The sequence below is a fragment of the Pogoniulus pusillus genome, chromosome 26, assembly GCF_015220805.1.
Source record: "Pogoniulus pusillus isolate bPogPus1 chromosome 26, bPogPus1.pri, whole genome shotgun sequence".
Taxonomy (NCBI): Eukaryota; Metazoa; Chordata; class Aves; order Piciformes; family Lybiidae; genus Pogoniulus; species Pogoniulus pusillus.
Genome location: NC_087289.1, coordinates 6,097,085 through 6,123,627, shown reverse-complemented (window position 1 = coordinate 6,123,627; position 26,543 = coordinate 6,097,085). Strand labels below are relative to the sequence as shown.

Sequence of the window (26,543 nt, the reverse complement as noted above, 5' to 3'; positions counted from 1 at the left end):
CTTTGAAGTAGGCTCAAACATGCTCCTTTTCCAGCTTCCACATGTACTCGGCAAACTTCATGTTATGCCCAGCTAATTGGCTTGGGCACAGCCTCTGGCAGAGAAACGGTCAGACTCCAGGAACTCTATATCACCCAAGATACAGGGCAGCACAGGCACACCTGCATCTGTGTCTCTGGCCCTAAACCACCAATTTCAGGGCTTGGAGAAAGAGGTGGAGCCTCTCCAGAGAGGAACAGACTCACCAGTGGGATGGAACAGAGGAGAGCTCAATTAAGCTCAATGTAAAGTGGTTTCCTGCACATCATTCCCAGTCCAGCGCTGATCCCAGTAGGGTCGTGCAGAAAAACAAGAAGTCTTTTATTTGCAGGAGGCATTCAGAGATCCCCAGAGCAAATGTGACAGGGTCCAGAAAGAAGCCTTCCTCGGACAGAGAGCAAGTCCCCAGAGCCAGGCTAGAGATGGATCAATTTCTGTCTTTAAAGACCCTCCAATGTGCTTTTCAGCCCCAAGCCTGTCCCTTGCATGGCACAAGCAAGTGAGGGAGGTGGCTCTTTTTCAGTGCCAGGGAGGGACTGCAAGGCCCAGCACCTTGATCTGCTCCAGAAAATACAGCCTGTGGATCAGCCTGGAGCTAGTCCAGGGAGGCATGGAGATCAGAGATCAAATCATCACAAGAGAGGTGAGGGATGACTCACTGTGGGTCAAGACAGAAGAGGCACAAAACACAGGCTGGAAAGGAGCTGGTATCTGCTGCCCAAACTCTATTTCATGGAGGCAAGAGCAGATGGCAAACCAGGTGTTGGAGACACAGCCCTTTTACAAAGGTCTTGGGCACTTCCAAGCACTACTGATGCAACAGAGGTGTGCCTTGCCCCCCTCTGAGAATTAGGAAAACCATAGTAAATGGGGGGATGGACCCCATAGGGCCCCACTAGGGCAGTGGGGCCAGGGAGGCACTGGGAACCAAGGCAGGGATGCAGACAGGGAAGGTAAAACAGCAACACTGAAAAAAAAGCTGCAGACAAGGCAGCAGACAGGGCAGAGAGCACCCTGAGGTGCCAAAAGCTGCAGAGCCTGTCCCACAAGCCCCAAGACAAGCCCAACGGCTCCTGCTCCACCAACTGTCTAACTTGCTCTCTCCTCTCACACTCCTCTCAGCTCCCCTCCCTCCATCAAGCCCCAGGCACATGCCCAGCTCTTCTCCTGGCACCTTCCCTTTGACATGTCTTCCCAGGACACAACCCACTGCCTAAGGGCCACATCCCTGCTCTGGTAGCCACTGCCTGGGAGCACAGGGTTGAAAAGATGCTAGAAGTGGCCAGTATTGCCTAGGAAAAAGTCATGTAGCACTCTGTGCTTGGAAATCTTGACAAGATCAGGCAAACAGATCTGGACAGAGAGAAGTAGCCACAGACAGCTGTCAAACAGCAGTGAGGAGGGAAGGAGAGGTGGTGTTCCCAGCAGGGAAACTGATGTTACCTTCCTCTGACACTCCTGAGGCTGAGATTTCCTCCAGGGAAGCTTTTGAAAACCACCCTGCACTTTTCCTGTGTCTTGCACTGTCAGGAAATCTTCACTTGGATCCAAGTCCCTGTCTTCCCCTCTAGCTGAAATTAGTACCAAGTTCCTAAAATAGCCTGAACCCAGTCTGTCTTGCAGAAGCAGCAAAGCAAGAGTCCCCTCTCCAGCCCACAAACCACCCATGAACAAAGGGACTCTCAGCAGAGATGGAAAAAGGGATCATCAGCTGTGCCCTCACCCTTGGTGCACAAGAGCCAGCAGCAGTGCTAACTGCAGTCACAAGTTCCCCATGAGGAACCAGCATACCAGAGCTGCAGCATGGTGCTCTGGTCACACCAGATGGAGCCGTACTAGATCCGTGCCACTCACACTGAGCAGCCAGACAGCCCCTACAAGGAAAGCCAGCAGCTGCATGGATGACAAGGAAAACCACATCGAGGGGAAAAAGAGCAATGGAAAGGGCTCAGAGAGCAGGACTCTCCATAGAGCAGGTGAAAACAAAAGGCAGCTGGAAAGGGAGGGGTAGGGAGATGTTTCAGGGCAGATGCAGCAGCAGCAGGATGGTGGCCAGGAGCTGGAGAGGCTGTTTTCCGGAGGGCTGTCTAACCACTAGAGGGAGGATGGTGGGCATCCGGCTGCCGGCTCTTTGTGTGGGAGGCCGGCACACCCTCTCCTCCCGCAGGACTCCACCCTGCGCCCAGCTCCCCTGGCCACCATCCCAGCAGGAGCCAGTCTGGCAGCCTGTTTGCCTGATCCTATCACCCTCATCCTCCCTCCCCAAACACAGGCTCTTCGTGGCCCCTCGACCGAAGCCCAGCTGTTTGGTGCAGCGACAGAACAAACAGTAGGTCTGACCTAGGCTGCTTTGCTGAGCATTTTCACTGTTTAAAGGGCTGTTTGGGGGCCTCTGAACAAAGACACTTGGGCCTTGGTTCTGCTCCTGGTGTAGATCCGTGCATTCCAGTCAGCATAAACTGCAGCTCAGCAGAGGGGGAAAGGGATGAAGCGCTCTGAGAGTGAAAACACTGTCCTCTCCTCAAAAAAGAGAGTCCCCTTGGGGGCAGAGGGAGGCATGCAGGCAAGGGACAAAGCATGTGCTTGGTATGGCATGGAAGGAGAAGCTTGCCTTGCAGCTGCCCAGGCAGTACCTTTAGTCTTCAAGGCAGTCAAATCCAGTCCACTTCATCACTAAAGTGACTTAAGCCTTTTGCACCAGTCACCGGAGCAGGACTTTCCTTGAAAAGCTGACCCTGCCATAGGGGCACACAGGTTACTCTGTGGGCAGGTTCTGCCAGGCATCAGCTACTGTGAGCTCTCCACAGAGGCATCCACATCTTACTTTGCACAGAGGACCCAACACCATGCAGCTCCCTTTCCATCTGAGGGACTGGAATGTGGTAATCCAGCTCATTGGCTTCGTTAGCAGCCAAACGCCAGCAGCAGAGAGCTGCCCCTGTGCCTTTCTTAGCACTATGCAACCAAATGGTGGCTTTCAGAGGGCAGAAACAGGCAGCGAGATACCAAAGCAAGGTGCTTGCTTACCCACGACACCACCCGGCCGTTGAAGCAGGGAAGCTTGGCATTGTCATCTGAGATCTCTTCTTTCACCACCCTGGAGAGGGGAGAAGAGGCAGTTAGAGCTGGGTCCAGGATTCTGGAGGAGAAGCTGAGTGTCTGCACCCAGCAACAGGCAGTCCAGGCTTGGAGATGGGGCAAGGACAGGACTGTCAGCTCCCTTCTGCTGCCAGCTTACAGCCTCCTACTGCCCACAGCCACGACTAGCAGTCTGGAGAGGAGTAGGCAAGGACAGAACAGGCACACCTCCCAAGTGCATACAGACATTTCAACCCTTGAATTGCTTTTTAATCAATTAAAAATAACCCAAATAAAACAATCAGATGCATATTTCCACCAGTTTGCTTATTTCTAGAGAAACAGATAGTTTAAACCTCTTTATAAGGATCTGAAAGAATCATAACCAATGCCAGAGATTTCTGATAGATGAAAGTGAAGTGCATTAAACATGCTGCCTCCCAAATGTTACTGCTGCTTTTTTAATTATGTACATAATATTTCAACATCACTTCAAGCTTTATAGTTGTGCCACAATGTCATGTTCCAACATTACACAAACATTTTTATCAGTCTTCATCGTAGATGAAGTACTGATAATAATATTTTGGGTTTTTTTTTCCCCTCCAACAGTTAAAAACATCCATTCTCTTTGGGGAGAAAAATTCTCTTTTAAGTATCAGTGAGCACACAAATACTTTTTCCACAGTGAGTCTGCAATCAAAACAATTTGTAAATCCACCGTACTGAATCAATACTGGCTTTGATAAATTTAGAATCGTAGAATCAACCAGGTTGGAAGAAACCTCCAAGATCATTCAGTCCAACCTAGCACCCAGCCCTATCCAAGCAACTAGACCATGGCACTAAGTGCCTCAGCCAGGCTTTTCTTGAACACCTCCAAGGATGAAGACTCCATCACCTCCATGGGCAGCCCATTCCAATGCCAATCACTCTCTCTGCCAACAACTTCCTCCTAACATCCAGCCTAGACCTCACCTGGCACAACTTCAGACTGTGTCTCCTTGTTCTATTGCTGGTTGCCTGGGAGAAGAGACCAAACCCCACCTGGCTACAACCTCCCTTCAGGTAGTTGTAGACAGCAATGAGGTCATCCCTGAGCCTCTTCCAGGCTAAACAATCCCAGCTCCCTCAGCCTCTCCTCATAGGCTTTGTGTTCCAGGCCCCTCACCAGCTTTGTTGCCCTTCTCTGGACACATTCCAGCACCTCAACATCTCTCTTGAATTGAGGAGCCCAGAACTGGACACAGTACTCAAGGTGTGGCCTGACCAGTGTTAAGTACAGGGGAAGAATAACCTCCCTTGTCCAACTGGCCACAAAAAAACAAGCTTTAATAAGCTAATTTCCTTTCTTAAGTGGCTCGTTTTCTTTTCTACTCAATGACAACATTTTAAGTACACATATTTAATACAAATACACCTTAAAGTAGTTTGTGGTGTCAATTTCTCCTTCCAAGCTATATCTAATGTAGCTTGACACATACTATGCCTGAAAAAATGATGCTTGGGGAACAAAGAATACAACAGAAAAAGAACAAAAGAATGAATGTGAAACAAGAGAAATTATGTATTGAAAATGAGTAGCTTCTAAATAACTAAAAGAATACACAGAGGTAGGATTCCATCAACAGCCTCTGAAGGGTCCCCAAGACAGTCCCCAACTCATGAAGAATCAAAGAGGATGCAAGTGTGGGATGCAGAGCTGAAACCCACTGCCATTGAGTTGCAGCACACTGGGGCTCGGAAAAACAGGTACTCTGGACTCCCAGCTGTGCTCCAGCTGTGTGCCAACAGCTGCACAAACTGCCACCAAAAACAGAATGGCAAAGCTTGCCAGCGAGACACCAGCAAAAGGCAAATGAACAGTGCTGGAAGAACAAAACCTGGAGAGCAGGCTCACTCCACCCTGTCAGCTGCACTGCTTGCTCCAGTGTCAGGCATGTTCAGCAAAGGGCTGTCCCATAGGGTGAAAGGCAGGATCACAGCAGCTGGCACTCACAATCCCTGCCTGAACTGCAGAGCCAGCAAAGGGACTGCACAAATGCTACCCATGCCCGGAAGGCACAGTCGAGGAGGTCACAGTTTGAGCAGTCTAATCCACTCTCAGGATGTGTGTTAATTCCTTTTGCACAGATGGAGAAACAAGAAAAAGCAGAAAAGGAGCAGTGATGCTGGATTAAAACCCTGCTAGCCTAATGCTTTTTTTAGCATACCCTGTGCCAGCCTTTGCCCAAAGACCTGGCAGCTCAGGATGGGTGTCAAACACAGGCAGCCTTCTCCAGGACTCATCCCCCTTTGCTGTCCAAGACAATCCTTTCTAGTGCAGGCAAGTCGTCGTCTCCTCACTTCCAAGCACGCACGCACCCTGGCCTGGCTGCACTAGTATCCATTTATACTGTCGCCAGCAGCTTGGACTTCATCCAATTCCTAGAGAGAACTTCAAGCAGAGCCAATTTTCAGTGCTGCATGCTGCCTGCTCAGAGACACAGAGCCCTGCCTGTGGGTGAAGGGACAGGGTGATATATTTGCAGGGTCAAGGTGACCAATCGCTAAGCACAAACGAACTATTCCATTTTGGGTGGGGGACATAGGAAGCCAACCCCCAAGACCCTCCACCCACTCTCAGCTACAGTGCTTGTTGGAGAACAAGCTCTCTCTGTCCTGAGGGCTGTCCCTCCTCACTCCTATTACCCTGGTTCTGCCCCAGACATCCCAGGGGTCAGCTCCACCCCTGAGCAGTTTTCTCCCTCCTTCCCCAGCCACTACATTATTTATCACTGTTTATCACCCAGATGCCAGAGCACAATGGATTATATATTTAGACTCTACAGAGCAAAAGCTGATAGGGCTGGAGTCGACACATGCCGAGCAGGAGTATCTCTGCAGCTCTGCTTGCGTCTGTCACCCCTCACATCGTCCCAGCTATTCGTGCCTTGCATTCCTCCCCAGCCTCAGCCCCCAGCTGTAGCCTTCCTATCCCCACCTCTCACCACTCTCTTCAAATCACACTTCTCACACGAATAAGATCGCAGGTTCACGTCAGAAGCTACCAGCCGAGCAGCCTCTGGGGGAGCTGTGAGCAGTGCCACGTTTCTCCTCCGCGGCTGCACGGAGAGGCAGTCAGCAGATTAAACTGTCCTGCGGACGCGCTGCGAGGAGAGGGATAACCACCCTGTGAATGTGCTGGGAAGAACCTCCAGCTGATGGGGTCTGAACCCAGCAATCGCAAAAGTGCAGACCCAGAAGGAGCAGAGGCTCCCTAGAGTCTCTAAAAGCCTTTCCTTTTGGCAGGAGCCACCACAGCCAAGGGAGAACATCTGCCCGAGGCTGATTTCACCGGGACTGCTGTTAGTTTACCGTCCATCAGGGCAGCCCGGGGTCACATTTTCCCATGTTTAAAGTCCTGCTGAAGGCTGGGTACAACACGGCTGAGAATGGTGGCCAGGAAGCTGCCTTCTGTGGAGAGGCAGCCCCGAGCAGTGCCCGGGAGAGCGTGGGTCGGTTCCCCACGGAGCACATCCCTGCAGACCGAGTACTGGGCGGCCCCCATCCCGTCCCCCGGGCAGCAGCCACGCTGCGGCCAAGCTGCGGGCTCGGCGCCTGGCCGGCAGGCCCCGCGCTCCCGGGCTCTCATCTGCCTCGCATTTCCCAACAAAGAGATCTGCGGGAGGGAGGGAGGAGAGCAGGAGGGAGGGTTACAGGGGAGGCAGGCCGAGGGGGCGGATGATTCAGCCGCCATCCCCAGCAACACGACACGGGGCCAAGCCGGGAGGGGAGGAGGAGGGGACGAGGCTCTGGCTGCCGCAGGAGCCCGGCTGGGGTGTGCAGAGGAGCTGCCAGGGCTGACACAAGCAGCACATCTGCTCCCATGCAGCTGGGGGAGGGGAAGGGACAGCCCCGGCTGCAGGGAGAGAAGCGAGGAAACCCAGCTCCGACTCTGGCTCCATCCCTACCCTTCCCCGGATGAGCTGGCAGACCCTCCCCCGAGGGCCTGGGGAGGTGGCATGCTCCCAGCTTCGCTCCTGCTCCCAGTGGAAGCAGTGGGCAACCTGGAATTTGGATGCAGAGGTGGGTGAGGGACAGGCAGACAGATGCTGTCTTCTCCAGGGAGCCCCTACCCGGCTCAGGAAATTGGAGGGTATTTGATATCAGAGAGTCATGTCCTAGGAATGAAGGGAAGGTGGAGAACCAGAGAGCATGCACAGGAGAAAAAGGAGGCCATAAACTGCAAGGCTCGGAGCCGGCTGTGCCGTGTCAAAGAGCCCCTGCAGACGTTACCAGCGCAGCTGCTGTGCTCCAGCCTTCTCGCTTCCCCTCGGTGGCCTCCAGCCCGGGCGAGGCTGCGGATACAGGGGAGTTCCTAGCTCCAGCCACCTCTAGTCCCTCCCGAGCGGGACCTACAAGCCGCAGTGAGGTCCCAGTGAAGAACTCTGGTGGAGTAACACAGTCCCAGCAAAAGAAGAAACCCCAGAGGCACAGATAAAGGATGTGTCAGGAGGATTTGAAAGCTCAGACAGGGATGCCGCCTCAGCAGCAATCGCTGCTTGTCTGTGGCAGTCCCGTCCCCCAGCTTGCCTAAGGGCTCCCAATGGGGAGAATACTCAGAGAGGCAGGGGCTCACAGGACATGGCAGTGATCAGAATGGTCTGAAGTTGGGGCGAGTCAGTACTAAGCAGGAAAGTGAGCCCTCAAGCATATCAGACAGCTTGATGACCAGGATTAAAAGGAGCCTGTTTACTAAGGGAAGTGCTAAGATTGAGAAAACAATTGAGCAGTGACAATTTCACACTAAAAATATGTAAATCTAGTACAGTAGATAAATGAAAGAAAAGATCTTACTTCCCAGTTCAATCAAAAGGAAAGACCTTTACAGAACAGTGACAATTTTTCCAGCATTACAAAGACCATTAGGTAGGTTGCTCCTCTGACCTTAATAGTTCCTGTCTTCTACAGCCTGCAAAAGAACTAAACAAACAAAAACATCAGGGGACATTTCTACCCAAACAACAGTATAGATCAATAATGCTACATAGCAAAAGGAAGCACCTTCACATGTTACTATCCAAATATATCTTCTAGCTCTAGAGCAAAATCTTCCTCTCTTTTGCAAGACCAAATGCTGGGGCCATAAGGATGTGCTCTGTGGGCAATTCACCAGAAGAGGAAACTGGACGGGGAGATTCTCCGACAGAATTGGGATCTCCAATGGGAAATAATCACCTGTTAGACTAAGTTCAGGCATGACACATGATTTCTGTGGGGATGCAACCCCAAGTGCTGCAGGCCCAGCCAAAGAGCACACATGTGTACGGCTGAGAACTTGGGCTTTGCAGACAAGCAGTGCACATCAAACAGGATTAGAGCGTTTGAGTTGTCTGCCTCCGTAAATCTTCTTCAGGTCTTCTTCACAGTCTTTGTTACCTCCTGTGTGAGGAGGAGTACGTGGGTATAAATTGCATGGTGCACTCTGAGTATAAACAGAGACCATCACTCTCTCATTAAAGTCTCCTCCTGAGCCCACAGACAGGGTAAAAATGGAAACCCTCCTCCCCAGAGGAGCTGCTCTCCTCCCATCTGTTCCTGCACCCGATGTGATCTTCCTTACAGCACTGTCTTCACCTGGAGTGTTTTAACTAGCTGTCCTGCTAACACGAAGATAATAGCTCTGCCTTCCTGCAAGAGGGGCCACCTTTAAAAGGATTCCTAGGAAGGCAAGTCAGTCATTTCAAGCTGCTACTCACTCTCCTCAGGAGTGGAGACATAGTGTCCGTCAGTCAAAGCACAGCAACTGCCTCCTTTGTTTTCAGGCTGTGATTTCTACAGCCTCATCCAACTGCACTCACCACTGCTGCCCCACAGCCTCCCTGCCCTTTCCACCTGCAGTCACTCAGTCAAGCACTGAACAGACATCTATGATGTCCCTCAAGCACCCCTGAATAACAGATTTGCAGTCATTCCACTAGACATACACCAGGAAAACCAAAGTCCTCCCATCCAGAAGATGACAGAAGACAGACCTTCTGTTCACCTACTCCAAAGACTGGGAAAGGAATGGCACGTAGGAACAAAGCATCCAGCTTCACAGCTCTGCCTAGGTGCAGCACCTGAAGAAAAGCTACAGATTTTGATGTGAGACCAAGAGCCGTGGTGGCCCCTCTTGCCTTGATCTCCAGATTGACCATCTGGCTGCAGCACTGCTCTGCAAACGAGCCCAACAGGCCTGTCCTCCAAGCAGGAGGAGGAAGCTGCATGAGGACTGAAGGAGGCACCTCCGCACTAATTAATGCCGCCCTGTCCAAGCAAAGTTTCCAACTCGTAGAAGGACATTTAGAGACATCATCAAAGGAAGCATTCTCCAGGCCCTCAAAGGTTCAGTGACACTTTCAGTCTCTTTGAATTGGAAATCAGGACAAATGGGAACTCCTAGCAGAAATCCAGCCAGGCTCTTCAGCCTGGTAGCTCAATTTCAGCCTCTGGACAACTTTAAGACATTGCACAGCTCAACACAAGGACAGAAGACAAGTGCAAGGAGAAAGAAAAATCTGGGCTTAAATATCTGCAGAAATGACCTTCAGGGACCAAAGACAAATCCACAGATATAATTGTGACCAAAAGCTGGGCTTGTATTCAAGATGGGATAGGAAACAGGCCCAAAGAGGCCCCAGCTGAATGGAGACATGCACAGGGAGATAGAGTAAAATCCTGATGCAGTTGCTATGGTTCATATTAATGTTGAGACAGCAAGGAAACTGGAGGCTTGGTCTGCTGTGCCACTTAGCTTCATCTGGACAGAGACAGCAGAAAGAGCCTACAATGCAGAGTTGCAACACAGCAATTCCCACTGACAGAGAGAAAGGGACTGTGCAGTGAGGTGGGAACCCAGCTACTGCAGGCAGCAAAATACAAAGGGTACAACATCATCTTACCAAGAAAGTTACAGATGAGGTGTCTGGGCTCCACAGGGAACTCTATGCAGCTCTCCACAGAAGTTGCTCACTTCTTTCTAGCTGTCTAGAAAAGTAACAGCCTCCGTTAAGAGAACAGTGAGGAGCTGCAAAGGGCTCCAAGGGCTGCTGGGGGGATGGTGTGACATTAGCACATACATGACAGCCAAGGGAGAGGGCTTAATGTCCCAGAAGGCTCTGCAAGAATGGTGAAGAAGGTAGGACCAAGCCTTCCTTTTCTGGCCCTCAGCTGAGGGAGGCCAAGTCAGTCCTGCTTTTTCTTAACAGCAAGCGAGGCTCCTGCCAAGAAAGTGCTGCTGCTGTGGAATGTGCTGGGCCAGCAGTACAGCTCGTTGCTGGAAAACCATCAACTCAGCGGGAGAGCAAGGAGAGGAGAAGAGGGAGAAAATAGGAAGAGGGGGAGGGTGGGAAACAAAGTCTGAAAGCTTTGACTTCCACACCTGGGGAAGCAAGGAGCTGCCACAGAGCAGTCTGCTCGCCAGCACCCCCTTGTCCCAGCCTGCCAGCACAGCAGCCCTACCCAGCATCAACCCTCTGCACTTGGAGTACCTTTCTGCTGGCCACCACCTCCAGAGCAGGTCTGGGAAGGCACACACCAAAGCAGATGTCTGTGGGAAGGAGGAGTGAGGTTTGCTTCCCCCATCATGTTAACAATTAATCTGTATTCAATGACAGGTCTCCACCAGGAGATGACAAATCTGTCTTCACACGTGTCCTAGCCTCAAGACACTGACTAGCTTGCATTACTCACTCCTGGCACAAACAACATTGCAAGAGTCTCCAAAGGAAAGCAGCCCAACCTCTTACCAGGTGGGAAGGGGCCTTGAAGGATAACATGCTCTAGAGAACTGCATCTATTCTTTGCATCCAACTGAGGCTATCATCAACAACATGTCTGTTAACTAGGTCTACAAGACACGGAGAGAACCACTACAAAGTCAACAGGGAGTTAATAAAGCTCAAAACTAAGTTCTACCACAAAACATCTGCCAAAGACAATGAGAAGGACTCATGCAAAAAGCCTTTAAGAGCCACAACAGCTGCATGGTGGCAAAGAAAGAACTTTGTCCCCAACTCTAGGCTACTGCAGCACTCTGAGAAAAGGGCACGATACTGAAGATACTGAAGTCCTCTGGTCCTCAAATGCAGGAGGCAGCAGACAGCATGAAGGCTCTGATGCACATAAGAACCATCTCTGATCATCAATAGGACAGGGACATCAATTTATTTTCTTCCTCACTTTTGAGCCCTGGGTAATTTTTGATGCAGCCTGAACTATTCATTTTGCCCTCTGGAAACTGTCAACAAGTCAGGAAGAACTTTGAGAAAACCAATGGTTTAAACAACCAGACTCTACACAGGCCTACTAGTAGACAAAACCAAGGAAAGGCAGAGAAAGGTTAGCTGTTTCACTTGCTCTCCAACTTCTCACCACGTCAGTGCAAAGCAGAGTTTCAGAAATTCCTCGTACAGAGAGAACATTTTCACCTTTTATTTATTTATTATTCCTTTATTTCAGCTGATGTTAGCCACCTTCAAACTCCTTTCATGATACAGGGCCAAGCCCTTGACCAACACAACAAGCACTCTCCTACAAAGCATCCTTTACCAGCTTGCCCTCCAGCAAACAGGCAAATACTGTTTAACTGCTGGAAGAAAGAGACAAGAAAGATGCTCCAGTCCTAACCAAATGAAGCATGTGCTGGTACACAACTCATTCAGTTAGAGGTCCAGAAAGACGATGAGAATTGAGCCAATCAATTACTGTAAGTTAAAAGTAATATGTTAGCCAAAAAACAGGGAAAATGTGAGCTGTCCCCACCATGCTGCTAGTTTGCTCTTGGAAACAAAAATCATCACTTGTTTCCTTCTTTTATAAGAGCCTTGGCCCATAGGATTCCTGCTGATACCTGATGGATGTTCCACTGGACAAAGCATTATTTAGGCAGTTAGGAGATCGTCATCTGCCTAGGGCTGCTCCAAAAGAATGTCACAGAGTTACTTAAACAGGGTGCAGGCCACAGTCTCAATCTGGGAGGAAAGCATTTTCTGCAAGCAGACAGGCTTTTCTGTTTCAGCAGCCCAGCTAGAAGCAATGACTGCCCTTAGTTTGCAGCCTGCACCAAGTGCCATGTACCAAACTCAGTCCAGACCTTGTTGGGACTCACCTCAACAACAGGAATTGGCAGACTCTGCAACAAGGGGTAAGTTTCCTTGTGATTTAGAGGAGGATGAGGTTTCGTACCACTGTAACATACCCCACCTCTGCAGGACCAAGTCCAACTCTGAGCTGCTGTTTTGCTTTGACTCTGTGAACTCCTGGGCCTCACCCTGTCACATACCATTCAAAACCTTCCCACCTGCCACCTCTGACAACTGTGTCAACAGTTGTACAATGGTTAGTGACCTCCAGAAGTCACCATCTTACAAGTGACATGAAGTGTTTCTCTTTTGGAGGGTCTCAAAAGAACAGCTGCCAACTCTCAGGTCTTCCAAGGATGGAGAAGTGCAATGGAAGACAGCACAAGCTGCCTATGGTCTGTAACTATCCCATGAGCTCAGCAACTGTGTTGAGCTGCTCATTTTACAAACTGACTGTTCCCAACAGCACCCTAATAAGACTTGCCACAAGTTATCGTGGCAATGAGGCCATTTCCCGTGTCTGGGCATCTGCTGCTAAGCCAAGTTACAAAAAGATCATGACTTTGAGTTTCCTAATTATCTCTGATACTGATATCGAATTCCCATTCCCTTTAGTCACAGAAAGCAAACACTTTGTGCCAACACTATGTGACAACTGATCAGGAGCTCACCTGGTCCCTGTAGGCCAGATAGTCTCCACCTCAAGCCTACCCACCTCACCACACAGGACAGCACGTGTGTCACGCAGGTATCAACTGCACCCAAGGCAGTGGCATAAGAAGGCATCAAAAGATTTTTCTAAGTGTCCAAGCAGACTGGCAGGCTGCTACAGCAGGCTCCTGCCTTCCTGCATGGGGGATTCAGAAGCACAGGCACACACTGCATGAGCCTGACCCAGCTCAGACACCAGACTCGACATGCACACTCCACTCTGTGTACATGTTACATACCTCTGCAGTAAGTTGGAGCTGCCCCAAGGAAACCGAGGGCACAACATAAGCTGAAGCAGATGTACCCACCCCAAAACTCCTCTGCTGTTTTCAGGATTCCTGGGCAAGGAACAATCTTAAGAGCTTTCACAAACTAAGCCACCTTTTGGCCCCAGCTGAAACAAAACATTTTCATGCTGGAAGGAAAAATCCATCTCCCAGGGCTTCTTTCAGGACCTAAAGGTCCATTTACCAGCTCCAAACCACAGGTAACTGGGAGGTCTGACACAGGAGGCCCAGCTGTGCATCTAGATCTGTGAAAATCCACCCTTCTGAGCTATGAAAGCCAACAGAAAAGAATTCACATCACCACAGTGCTAGGGCAAGACGTCCTGCCTTGAGCCCCGATATAGGCTTCCAGCGCAGCGCAGCTTTGGCTGGGCCCACGGGTAAATCTCTCTGTGAATGGCACTAGAATACTGGTTGAGCTAGGCAGGGGTGAATGAACTGGGACAGCTCGTTAGCTGTATGCAAACACGGGCATGGAGTTTGCATATCCATCACAGCTACTGAAAAAAAGATCCAAATTGAGAAGCTGCTGCACCCTGGGGCCAACCCAGCTGACAGCCATCAGCACAGCAGCAGCCTCCTCCCTACTCCTGCCCTGCTGATCAGGTCAGGCCACAAAGCCAGGTTTGTCACCACGGTTTTGACACTGCTCTGACTGTCAACAATGGTGGTGTGGCACAGTGCAGTGTACCCAGGACAGCCTACTTGCACACTGATGATGGGACACAAAACGATCACGGATCTCAAGCAGGGCAGAGCAAGTCAGAGCGATGATGAGGGGGAAAGTTGAAGCCCAGAGAGCAGGCAGGGTAACGTGCTAGCACCAGCTTCCACACTGGGCAAACCTATGCAGAGACAGAGCCCCCAAAACACAGACTTCTCTAGCAGACCCTCAGTGTCTGCAGAACCAGCCTGAGCATGGCAGGAGCTGCCAGCCATCAGAAAACAAGGAAAATCCCACAGCCTCTGTTACCCAGGACCCTGAAACCCCAGCCTATCAGAGAGACAGCTGCCAGCAATCAGAGAGGCTATACAACAAATACAATCCTCTCCGAACCACAGGGGCAGGTCAACAACCAGCAGAGGAAAGACTTTCTCACACAGTATCCAGTGCCAGCTCTCCCAGAAATGGATCTCTGCTCCAAGTCATGCAAGGAAGCCTTCCACACTTCAGCTCATGCCTTTGGATGGGACCAGAAGGACAGACTCTGTCTGCAGAACTTCAGTCATCACTCACTGTATCTTCTTTACCTCCAGTTCTCACCAGATAGCATTTTATATCCAACAAGGCACACGGAGAGGTGCCCCAGTGAGGGGATAATCAACACAGAGGACTCAGTGGAACAGAGTATCCACATTCCCCTTCTGTTGCCTTCAACAGCTAGCTGTGACTGGAAAAACAATGCCTCTGGCACATCTCCTTTAATAAATAACTGATACAACAACCATAAGAGTCCCAACACTCCACTGCAATACAGGATTACACGGCACAGGAAGGTCAGCACCAGGCATCTCTGCTTGCCAAAGCCTCCAGAGGGTTCCAGTCCGTTCCTGGTTGGCCTCAATATCAGTGCTACAGCAGTAACACAGCAATGGAAATAAGTGAAATCAAGAGCTGCGGAGCAGTGGCTCAGGGAGATACCAATATTTACAGCTCTGCAAGCTGAAATCACTTGGAGACAGCAATATCCATGTCCCAGGAGCTCATATACTCTCCTAAGGACACCACAGCATTATGTAGATAAGCACATGGGCAAAGCACAGTCACAGAGATTAGACTAATTCCCAAATTTGTGCCTTACTTCAATGCCTTTCAGAAAGGGAATTGGCCCAAAAAATTTCCACCAGCAGCCACCAGCAGGATTAAGTTTTATTTAACTTGCCAGCTGCTGCCTAACAAGCCAGCACCACTGGGACAAACAGTAACACAGCCACGTGGTGCCACATCCCCCTTCTGGAAAACCACCATCCATCCAGCACAGGTCAGAAGGCCAAGCTCTGAATAACAAACAAGGGATGGAGAGAAGAGGAAATCAATAGGAAACACCAAAAACACACAGCCCTGACTGCTGCCTCCTCAGATGTGCAGCACGATGCAAAGCTGGGGCAACAACATGAAGGCAATTTCCTGCGGGTGCAGGCTTGGGCTCTGCTGAGTTCTGCAAGCCTAAATCCCCTTCACAGGCTTTTACAGAGATCAAATATCCCAAACCACAACATTGTTATATCTACTTGAATGCAGTGGAGGAGTAGCACTTCATTACAGCAGATACCCTCAGCTCAGAACAGTTTAGCAACTGCCACACAGACATGCAAGATACTTCCCACCACTTTAGTACCATGAGCTCAAAAAGGACTTGAGGAATTTTAAGTATGCTGCCTACACCTCTGCATATAGAGCTTCAAGTCTAAATGGAGGGCCTGACACCCACCTTGAGAGAGAGCCAAAGACAAACATCTGTGCAGCCTAAAAGCTGCAGGGGAAAGCAGATTTTCTTTGCTGATACTTGCAGTGGTCTTCTTCCCTGAGCATCCCCAAATGCACGGTGCTAACCACCCTAGCTTCTAGAGCTCAGACCACATAGGCTGCAGCCCCAGATGGATGTCTCTGCCTGGTGGGAGACTAGGTTGGGAAATCCCAGAAGGAGGAGGCCAGGGCCTTGGGCTCATGGACTTGTTTGCCATCCCTATAACCAGAACATTTCTTTTCTCAGCTGTCCATCCTGCTCTTATCATAGCTGTGCAGGAAGGAACATCACTCCTTACACCACCACCCAGGAAGACCCATCACCCACAGTGTAGGTAAAGTAAGGTCTGGGGTAGACTAAGTTCTAAATGAAACTCTCCAAAGTTCATTTCAGCATGAACCAGAAGGCTGAGCAGTGAGGGCAACAGTATCACCCCATAACAACGAATGATGATCAGGTCATGACCCAGGTTATTGTGGTTTATGAGCCAGATTTAATGGTGTTTGGCCTTGACCTCAGAGACTGAACCATGCTGGAGCCCAGCTGCACCAGACAGAGCACAGAGATTTACTTCACGGCGATTTCCAAGATGTAGAGCTAGGTTCTTGCTCTGTGCAAGAACTGAGGACCAGAGTCCTCCAATGATTTCAAAACACAGAATTGCATCAAAGCAGCTACATTCTCATGGGTGGACAAAGGTTCCTTGACCTTTCTTTCTCTACCTTTCTTTTTTTCCCCCCTAGAGATGACAAGAGAGGCTTACCATCAAAAAACATTCCATCAAAACCTATCTGAAAACAGTATCTCTCCAAGGAAAATGCTGGCTTCAGTGTAACACCATATTTCGGGAGAAAATGTATTAAGTAAAAAAAATACTTCTGACCAGCTCTAGCTGCAAAAGAAGTTCAATAGCTGTTGTAAAGCTTCATTGTTTGCATAGTACAGACAAGGCCCTAGGGAAATTGGTCTGCAGCCCAATTTGGTCAACTTGGCTTTCCAAACACCACCCGTGGGCAAAGAAACCAGGCTGTGACTGCCATCCCATGTGGCCTTCAGAGCACAGCTCCAACCACAACACAGAAAGCTGAACACCTACGAAGTCCATAACAGCTGGGTCTGAACAGCAGGACACACGCTGCCAGGCACAGACAATGCAACCCAGGGAAGCAGCAAATACCAGCGACGAACCCTCTCCCTCTGTGCCCCAGCCCTGGCACTGCCTCAGACCACCACCACACCACTGCTGCCACCACGACACCCGGAACAGCCTCCGGCAGCAGCTCCAGCCAGGATCAGCTCCAGCGTCAATGGGCCACCCCCCAGCACAGGCAGCGTTACAGGAACTTCCCACCACAAGCACAGACAGTGGTTAGCAGCTCTGCCAAATCCTCAGCAGTTCAGGAGACAGAGGCACAGGCTGCAGTAAGCTACATGCAGCAATAGCCAAAAAATAACCTCACACGAACCACACATCCTCTCAAGTGAGAAGCACAAGAGATGGGGTGCTGAGGCATTGCACGTGGCTAAGTGCTGCCCTCCACACAGAAGGGACAGGGAGCGGCCACAAGATGAAGTGATGGTCGCCTCAGAGCCAGACCAATGCTGTCTCCTGAGCAGAGCAACACAAAGGACCTGAGCGTGCAACGGAGTCACATTCAGTTTCGGAGGCCCTTTTTTGCTCACAGACCTGTTGCCAACATGCCCCTGCATGAAATCCATGTTGATGTGGAAGCACTCTCCACCTGGAGCACAGGACAGGTAAAGGTCTTCTGCAGACAGCAGAGCTTACAATTCAAAAGAAAAAAGAGAAAAACCAAAATAAAACAATTCCCCCAACTCAGGCTGCAATGTGCTGGCAGAAAAGGCAGAGGCACCATGCCAGCAGCTCACCACTGCTTAGGGACTGACGCTGCTTATTGAGTTTAGGATCCCTTCCTTGGCTCCAAACACTTCCAAGCCAGAAGGACAGTCACTGCTGGCATCAATTTCAAAAGGACCCTGCAATAAAAATAAATCACTCAGCCTTTCAGTGAGCATCAACGCGTTCCCCATGCACATGTGCAGGAGATGAGGTCGCCAAATACCAACAGCATCTGACCCCTGCACTGGGAATTCCAGCAGCGCCCGCTTTGTTCTGCCTCCAGAGTGTTGCCCTAATCTCTGCCTTGTACCCGCCTCTGGAGAGCAGGTGATAATTAAGCAGGTCTGAATTAGATACCAGGGTAGTGATTAGTTGAATACCAATTTTCACTTGACAGCTGAGAGCTAAGAATCACTCACCGCAGCTCTGGAGTTAAGATTGGAATTGAGACCTGCGAGAGAAAGGAACCAGCAGCGGTGGGAGGAGCAGCACCATTCCACAACTGTACCTCGAATCGCTGGTGTCCTCCCAGCAATGCAGTGCCAATAGGTGAGAGATGGAGAGGGAGGAGTGGTCCCCTCACAGAAATCATAGCCCTTTCTGCTCTTCAGCCTGGAAGAGGACAGGTGGCCAAGTGAAGTGGAGATAAGCCAAACGATCAGCCAAGTGCTGTCTCCATGTGCAGAAGAAACCCAAATTGTCAGGTACTCTAGAATTTATGACAAGATGAGATGAAACTTTGGCAGGTGCTGTGGACTTACCTGGATGCACAAATTATATTCATTTAACTGAAATGGCTTTGAAAAGTTTAATTCAAGCTTTATCATGCTCCTGCAGGAACACCTTTCTACTGATAGACAATGAGCAGGGTCAAACACAAGCAAAAACCAAGTCAAGTGAGATCACATTTCTGTTGATGTCAGAATATCCTCAGAGTTGCACCAGTCCACCTGGCCACAGGAAAAGTCAAACCTCCAGTTCAGATGGGGCAAGCATGCACCCAACCTGGCTGGCAAAAAGATCCATGCTGCTCAGGGGCAGGTATATACCTCACTATGGACTTAGGCAGGAGGCAACACCTGACACATCACTGGGCCCCTGCCCCAGCATACTATAAACGACAGCAGTCCATCAGCACAAATATTCCCTTCCAAACTGCCCTGGAGAATTTACAGTACTGTTCTTGCAGCACCTCTGTGGAACTGAGATCTCTGCCACACTAAGATCCACATGAATGTTTGCCCACAAAACTCAGTGTCCAGTGGATAAGACATGACACAGGAGCACAGGTAGAATTTCCCTTTCAGTTTAGGAATAAAAAAGAAAAAAAAAATAAGGACTCTGTTCAAAACCCTGTGCAGACTGAAAAACCTGCAGCTGGCTTCATGGGGCACATGGATCTCACAAGCAGGCACAGCAAAGCACTGATCTAAGGCTCCTCTGCTGACCAGCACACAGATCTTACCTGTAGAATGCTGAACAAAGACTCTAGCAGAAAAAAGCCTAACCCTTCCTCCTCTGAGGCCAAGGTTAGCAGGCTGAGAGCAGGTCCACACAATCACAGTGAGGCACATCCACATGGAGTATCTCAGGTCCAAGAACAGTGTACCACATTTATGCACTGTCACACTTCCACCATCAGTCTGCTTCGGCCCTCCATGTGTATCCAGTTCTGGGATTAGCAGTGCACAAGCCAAGAAGGGCACAAATATCTGCACCCTGTGCCACTGGTCCACTCCCCTGGGCTCAGGATGGATTCTCTATTTCTGTGTAGCTCACTACCTGCTGGGTAGAGCAGGCAACAAAACCCTGCAGCCTTCCTGCTGCTCATAGCTTCTCTCCACAGGAATGAGTGCTTGAAATCTCATTTCTTCTCCTTTCCAGCTAGAGGTGACACCATTCTGGGTCTTCTTAATTTGGAGCTGAACACTTTGACTAAGATTAGCTCCTGACATAGCCCAACAACTCCACAGACACCCAGGGGAGCTTCAATTCCAATTTCCAAGGAGATGTAAACACTGAAGCTGCTCCATCGCTGCCCTGATTCTCAGAGCAAACAAATATTAACAAGATAAACAAAAGGCTGAAAAATCCCACACACCAAGACTGCAGCTCTAATACTGCCTTGGGATGCAGTGAGCTGAAGGGAATGCTAGGCTGGAGATCCACAGCCTAGAAAAAGGAGGAAGAGAAGAAACAGAACTGATAGGAAACACTGGACCATGTCTTGCTCCAGCTGATCCCAGAAGGTGAGATAACTCCACTCTCAACTAGAAATGAGAGAACTTGGTCTTATGCCACAAGGATCCTACAAAATGTCCAATAGCTCATGAAAAGCACAGACCACCATACTTGCAGATCTCCTCCTGGCTGATCAGCTGCCACGAGGCCATCCACCCTTAATAGTTTGTTCTCTTCACAAAGGGGCTTTACCCTGGGCACTACATCTGCACACTACCCAACTGACAAAAAACAGCCCAGCTCAGCAACTCTCAGGATAAGCCAGGCCATCTCCCATGCTGAGCAGAGGGCATCTTGAGTGAAGGGCATGAGGGAGACACATGCGAGAGCAACACCCTTCCTTGGCACACAGCTTCTGGTTACAGCCTTTGTTAATCTCCTCCTGATTTTCACTAATTGCCCGAGCACTTTCAGTCAAGCAGCTAAGGTGCCTCCTGCCCTTTCCTCTGCCTCTCCCTGCAGACCAATGGCTTGCACTCTCCTGGATGCTGGTTACCAGGGATGATGAAGTATTTTGGTTGACTCAATCTTAAAGGTCTTTTCCAACCTAAATGATTCTACAACTTTTATCATTTTATTTCAAGTGGCGCCTGGGGCTCCATGGCTTCTCAGAGACAAGGCTGCAGCTGGACTGCCCTGACTGTTTCCTCACATACTCTACCCAGCCACCAAGAACATTCTCCAGGTCTCTGGAAAGGAGCAAAGACAAGCCTCCTGATGAGACCTTCATGGTAGCACTGGAAGAGGTTTTATCCCCTCTGTTCTACAGAAGACCTTGCCACACATTGCTTCAACTCATCATGCAGGACTTGGCCAAGAAACAGGCTGCTCACATGCAGCCTCTGACCCCTTTAGGCAGAACCTTCCTTTCCAGAGAGGTTCACTCTTCCCATAAGAGTTAGCTGAACTGGTCCAAACAAAAATCTCATCCCATGCATTTCTAAAGCAATTAAACGCACGAGTTCCTGAGTGATTTTCCCCTCTCCCTACTAGCATCTGCAGCAATTTTCTATGTTGCTTTATCACCAAGTTCCATTAATCTATCATCTGCCTCCTCTTGTGGAGTCTTAAAGAAACAGAGGAGGATAAAAAGACACAGCACAGAACTTTGCTGCCACCAGACCCCTCTTCTCAACGTTGCTATTTATTACTAAACTTTGTTTATAGTTACACAGACACTCTCCCACCCACATAGCAATGTTTCATTTAAGACAAGTTTGAATTCTCTTCAAGAACATTTCAAAGGATCCCAAAGCATTTGTTTACAAACAGCATGCATGAAGAATTCACTTCTCCCACCAATGAACATGGTCCCCTCCAAGACAGAGTGTGGCAGCTGTTTCATAGCACCCAACGCTACTCAACAGCTGAGGGACAGGAAATGATCCAGAGACAATTGATAATACTGAGGAAATTTTATGGAAGATGAGGGCTGGAGAATTCTATTTGCCTGGAGAGAATGGGGAAGCTTCTGAGGACTAAAGCTCTGCACTGGGTCAGGAGGAATTTAGGGAGGCAAAGCATCCCAGACTGTGGTCAAAGGAGTGACTCCAAACGTCAAGCCTCATCTGAAAGCTGGCACCTCCCAAGCTAACGGGAACCTGGGCACTGGGATAACTTGGCTGCAGAGGGCAAAGCACCCCTGCTGAGACAGCCACATGGATCTCCATCCAAGCCCTGAACAGGCCCAGCCCTGTTCCACTCAGAGTACAAGCCAAGATCACAGCCTAGGGAGGTATTTGGCACAATAAGGCGACACTAGGAAGACTAAAAAACTGAAAGCTCCTTACAGTCCTAGTCTGTATGCAAGACTTACTGTAAACACTAAATATTCAGAGGGGGAAAAACGTCCAGAGCAAGGATCATACAACTCTTTCAAACATCAAGATGCTAGGAATGGTAAAGGGTCACATGTGGTGAAAGCCAAAAGAAGCTACACTCCCAGATTGGAAATGGAGGTCCTCAAAAGGCTACTGGAGAATCAGATGTAGGATGGCTCTGGACAAAACAGAGTGGGGACAAATGGTCTTACAGAGATTTGCCTTCATATAGCACCTACTCACAGAGCAGTCACTACTTTTAGGAGCCAGCAGGAGCTCCCCAGAAGATTATGGGGAACAATCATCCAAATGAAGAACAGAGCATACCTCCTCACTTCCAATGAGCCACATGTGATGAAAGGAACCAAAGGGCATCACAAAAGAAGTGATGAATAAACTGGTGCTAGAAGAGAGCTGCTTCACAGGAGATGGGATGCACTCCTCTTCTATACAGACTCATTCCAGAAACTGAGCACAGGACATCTTACACTGAGAATGGGATGTGTATGTGGGGACAGAAGGTCTTATACACATCCCTTGTTCAGAGATGGGCAGCGTGTGCAGAGTTCTCACTCCCTTCTCCATGGAGGCAGAGGAGAAGAAAGCTGGACCCCTTTACCCACTCTTCTCAAAGATAAGATGTGGAAGACAAAGCTACCAAAATGGATGGCCCTCCCCAAAATGGATGGTAAAAGAATGAAGCTGTCCCCAGATCCACTCCCTGGGAAAGGCTGATGGAGGGGACACTGATCCCATACCCTCTTGGCACAAAGAACAAGGAGCATCTGCCCCAGGCAAGCACAGTGGGAGATGCCCTGGCCTTTTAAACGGGGAATGACAATCCCGAGTAGGAAAGTAGAGAGGTGCCACTTCCACACGGCCCCAAGGTGGGTCGTACTGGGAGATACTCTTAGGTGAACGAACGCCGCGAATGGGCTCTTCCCAGACGGTGTGAAGGTCTCCTCCAAGGTGCCTCCGGCAGACACAAGGGCGCCACTTTAGAGAAGGGGCATGGAGGACAGCACCGGCTCCCCCACAAAGGAATTAGCAGGGGGCAGCATCCCCCTGGGCTAGATGGGGGAAGGGAAGATGGGAAGCTGTGCCCAGGGGCAACGCATGGGGACCACCAGTCTCAGAAAAGGCGCATGAAGGCTCTCACCACCTTTCCCCCCAGAGCTGCAGTAAGTGGGGGCGCCTACGCTCTGGGAGTGGGTGCAGGCTAGGGTGTGTGTACCCCTAGACAGACCACCAGGGGATCACCATCAGGCAGCAGGAGCGGGGGCTGGAGGAAGGTGCCGTCGTCCCCGTCCCTCCCCCACACCGGCACAGGAGGGGCCGCCCGTCCCAGAGGACACCCCCACATCCCGCGGGTCCCGGCGCCCCGCAGGGTAAGGGACCAATGTCCCCAGGCTGTACCACGCAGCCCAGCGGCCCCGCGGGGCCCTCGCAGCTCCGCGCAGAGACCCAGGCGAGCCCGCTCCCCAAGCACGGACACGGGGGCTCCCCGCATCGTCCCCGGCAGGCCGGGCCCGGGTCCGCGCTCACCCAAAGTCGTCGTCCATGGACTTGAAGTAGAACTTGTAGTTGGGGCGGTTGAGGAGGCCCTTGAAGTCGCCGAGGGTGACGCGCTCGGCCGGGATCGGCAGCTTCACCAGGTACGGCGTCTCCTGCTCATCCAGGTGGTAAATGATCTTCGTCTCGGCCGCCGCCATGGCGCCCCTGCCCAGCCACCAGGCCTTCGCCGCCTCCTCCTCCTCCTCCGCCCCCGGCCCGGCGCGGCCCGCGACCCCCGGCGGTCGCCGCCTCGGCCCTGGGCTCGGTCCCCGCCCGGCCTGGTCCCCGCCCGCGCCCCAGCCCTGGCCCGGCTGCGGCCTCCCGGCTGCGGCCTCCCCTCGCCCGGTCCCCCCGCGCCCCTTGTTCTCCGGGTCCCAGCGCCGCCCGGCTTCAGAGCGCAAGCTCGGGCTCCGTCGGCTCCTCCCCGCCGCCCGCCCGCCGCCCCGGCCCCGCCGGAACCGGAACCGGCGCCCCGCGGGGCCGCGCCGCGGATCGAGCGCCAGCCCTCACCTCCGGCCGGCACCCCGGGATGGACCGAGGCCGGCGTTCAGCGAGCACCCCGTGAGCACTGCCCGGGCTTCCTCGGCCCAAACCGCTGCCGGTGTCCGGACTCTACCCCACCTGGATCTCGCACCGACAGGGGCTGTAACTGACCTCCACTCCGGGCCATACACCGCCCTTGCTCCTGCTGCACCCCGCCGGGTGCGTGCCTCGCCCCGGCACTGCGCCCCTCGACACCTCCTCGGCCATGAGCATCCCCACCCGCCCTTGGATGGGTTTGGGTTTTTACTTTATGTCCACATGGCTTTACACAGAGCCTGGTACTGCCCTTGCACCCACGTTTCCAGTCCTAGCTAGTATTTATCCCTGCGTTCCTCTCCTGCCCAGCTTTCATCCCCTCTTAAACCCACTGATGCCGCTTCAGACGTGGTCATTCCCCTGCCACATGTGTTCCTACAGCCCACAGCCTCCAGTGTTTCTCGTGTGCACACCGCAGGCCTCCCCTCACAACTCTACAGCCCTGGTGCTTTTTCAAACACCTCCCAGCCTTCCTCACGTCCCTCATATGCCTATGTGCCCCTAGCCTCTGTTCTCTCACGTCCAGAGCACTTTGAACTCCAGATATTCCATCTCCAAAGGCAGCACCCCACAGGGACTCGACTGCACAAGGGGAGCACAGTGCCTCCCACTCCCGTTCCTCTCCATCTGTGTCTCCCCTCTAAACCACTTGTCGCCGTCCAACAATCAGCCCCGATACTCATGCACTGCATACTGCAGTGTCCCTTCCTGTTCCCCAGCTTCATTTCCTCACCAAGCAACCTCCCTCTTCTTGAGCATCTTCCTTCCCACATACGTGGCCTCTTTAGCTGTGGGCATAGCAGCTCAAACAGCCCTTTGGCTCAGTGGCTTCTTCACCACCATCCTCTCTCTCCCTAGACCTTATCACTCTCTTACCTACAGTCACCAGCCCCTAACCCCAGCCCCAGAAACTTGCCTCTGTGCTGCAGCGGACTTGGGCTGGCTAGGTTTGCCTCCAGACTCCTCCCCAGCACCCAAGGAACCATCTCCAGCAGCAGTTTCCTGGAACTGTGGCTGAGAGCAAAGCTAGGATGAACGGACCTTGGGGCACACCCACAACCAAGAAGGGCAAGAACTGCCTTGTACCATCCTGGATTCAGAGGAACAAATGCAAAGGAAGAACTACACCAGGGGCCCTGCATGTGACACTAGATCAGCCCTCAAGTGTCAGACTCAACTGCTGGAGGAAGGGGAGCCAGAGGGACCTTACAGGAAACAGAGCCAAGCACCTCAGGTTGGTGAACAGCTATGAGCTAAAAAGCCTCCTCAAGCATGAAAGAGTTCTGTAGGTGCTGTTGGCAATTATCTGGGCAGCCTTGCTAGACTGGGTGAGGAATATGACATTAATTAATTAATTTTAAAATCAAGAGAAGATCTCAGGTAAGTTGTAACAGACATGAAGCTCTCCCATGTTTCCACATCAGCTCTTGGAAGGTTATCGCTTCCTCATGCTCGGAGCCGTGTGGTCAAAGCCAGCATACCTGGGATGAAGAATCTAGGTCAGGAATAGAAAAATGTAATAGTTGAAGCTGCTTTTTATTGTGTCAACTCTGAGATAATCTAGCTCCATTAAAACGTTATAGTCCTCCCTTGCCAGGGCCACTCTTTTGTCCACCTCCCAGCACAGTTGTGGATTCACCTTGGAGTCTGCATTAAGATATCTTTGTTACCAGGAGGACAATTCCCTGAAATGCTGAGCTCCTGAGGCAGCACATGCAGCCCAGAGGGGTGCCACACCCCCCAGTAGCAATGAGATTTCACCTCCAGTGGTAATGGATGAAATCTCATTGCTACAACTGCCTTTTCTCATAGGACTGGCCGAGTGATTGAAGAGACTCAGCTGACAGATTGATTTAACTGCTTGCAGAGATCTTGTGAAGTATGACTCACTCAGTGAACACAGAGACAAACAAATTAGCAGTAGGGGACTGTGCTGAGCTCTCCAGGTCCACAAGTAAGTTTCTGAATAGTCTGTTGGCTTATGTCTACATACAAAAATTACAGCACCAAGGGCACTGCTTCTCCTTAGAGAGTAAACAGGTTCTATGCATTTCAGTGCATCTCAGAACAGCTCAAAGCAGAGGTGGAAGTACTCGAGGTCCACCCTCAAACTCTTACCTTTTCCTAAAAGATGCATTATCCTTAACTGAACTTAGAGGTTTAACACAGGAACATCAGATGACGTTCATCCTTCCATGTCAGGTGTGAAGTAAGACAAGTTGATTTACTATGGCCTTAGAAGAATTAAAAGTACTTAGTGTTTACATTGCTCAAGAGATGGGTAGCAAGGACTGTGCAGTCAAGGTTGCTCTCCAAGACATTTCCAGTCTTTCAACCAAATAAAATTCTTGATTGAGAGCATTAAGCTTGTCCTATACTTAAGCAATGCAATTAATGCTCCTTTTATAAGTATACACTTAACCTGCCCATAAAGATGCTGCACCATGCCAGAACTCCACCTTGGAGACCTTTGTTTCTTTTTTGCTGCTCCCTTCTCAGTGCCTATAAATCCGCCCCACCATACGCACACCACTGAGGCTTAAGGTCTATTTGGCCAGAGAGCAATGTTCTCCCCTCGGATCTTAACCCTTGGATCAAAAAGCAGCTCACACCATGAAGAAGTTGGCTACTATGGAGCAAAGGAGGAAGGAATGTGGAAAAAACAAAAGTGGAATTGTTTCTTGGCCAGAAGAATTAGGAGCCTCTGGCAAAAGCAAGCCACTAACAGTACTACGTTAAATGAATTTCTAAAGCCGTTTTTACACTGCAAAAGCAAAAAAAACCAAACCACTTCAGCT

At 50.7% G+C, this 26,543-nt stretch overlaps 1 protein-coding gene across 7 annotated transcripts in view; it reads right to left on the bottom strand.

Annotated features, from left to right (window-relative positions):
* Positions 1-23,420, bottom strand: part of DVL3 (dishevelled segment polarity protein 3) — a 33,082-nt gene extending 9,662 nt beyond the window's left edge. For 3 of the 7 annotated variants that reach the window (XM_064164841.1, XM_064164839.1, XM_064164845.1), the window contains exons 1-2: positions 23,158-23,419; positions 3,067-3,136 (exon numbers count right to left, since the gene is read on the bottom strand). In XM_064164841.1, the coding sequence (XP_064020911.1) occupies positions 3,067-3,136; positions 23,158-23,324 (237 nt within the window). In that variant the 5' untranslated portion in view covers positions 23,325-23,419. Of the gene's footprint in view, positions 1-3,066; positions 3,137-17,377; positions 17,432-23,157 lie in introns of those variants that run through there. The other 4 variants (XM_064164838.1, XM_064164842.1, XM_064164843.1 and 1 more) reach the window with 3 other exon arrangements.
* Positions 23,421-26,543: the final 3,123 nt, after the last annotated feature.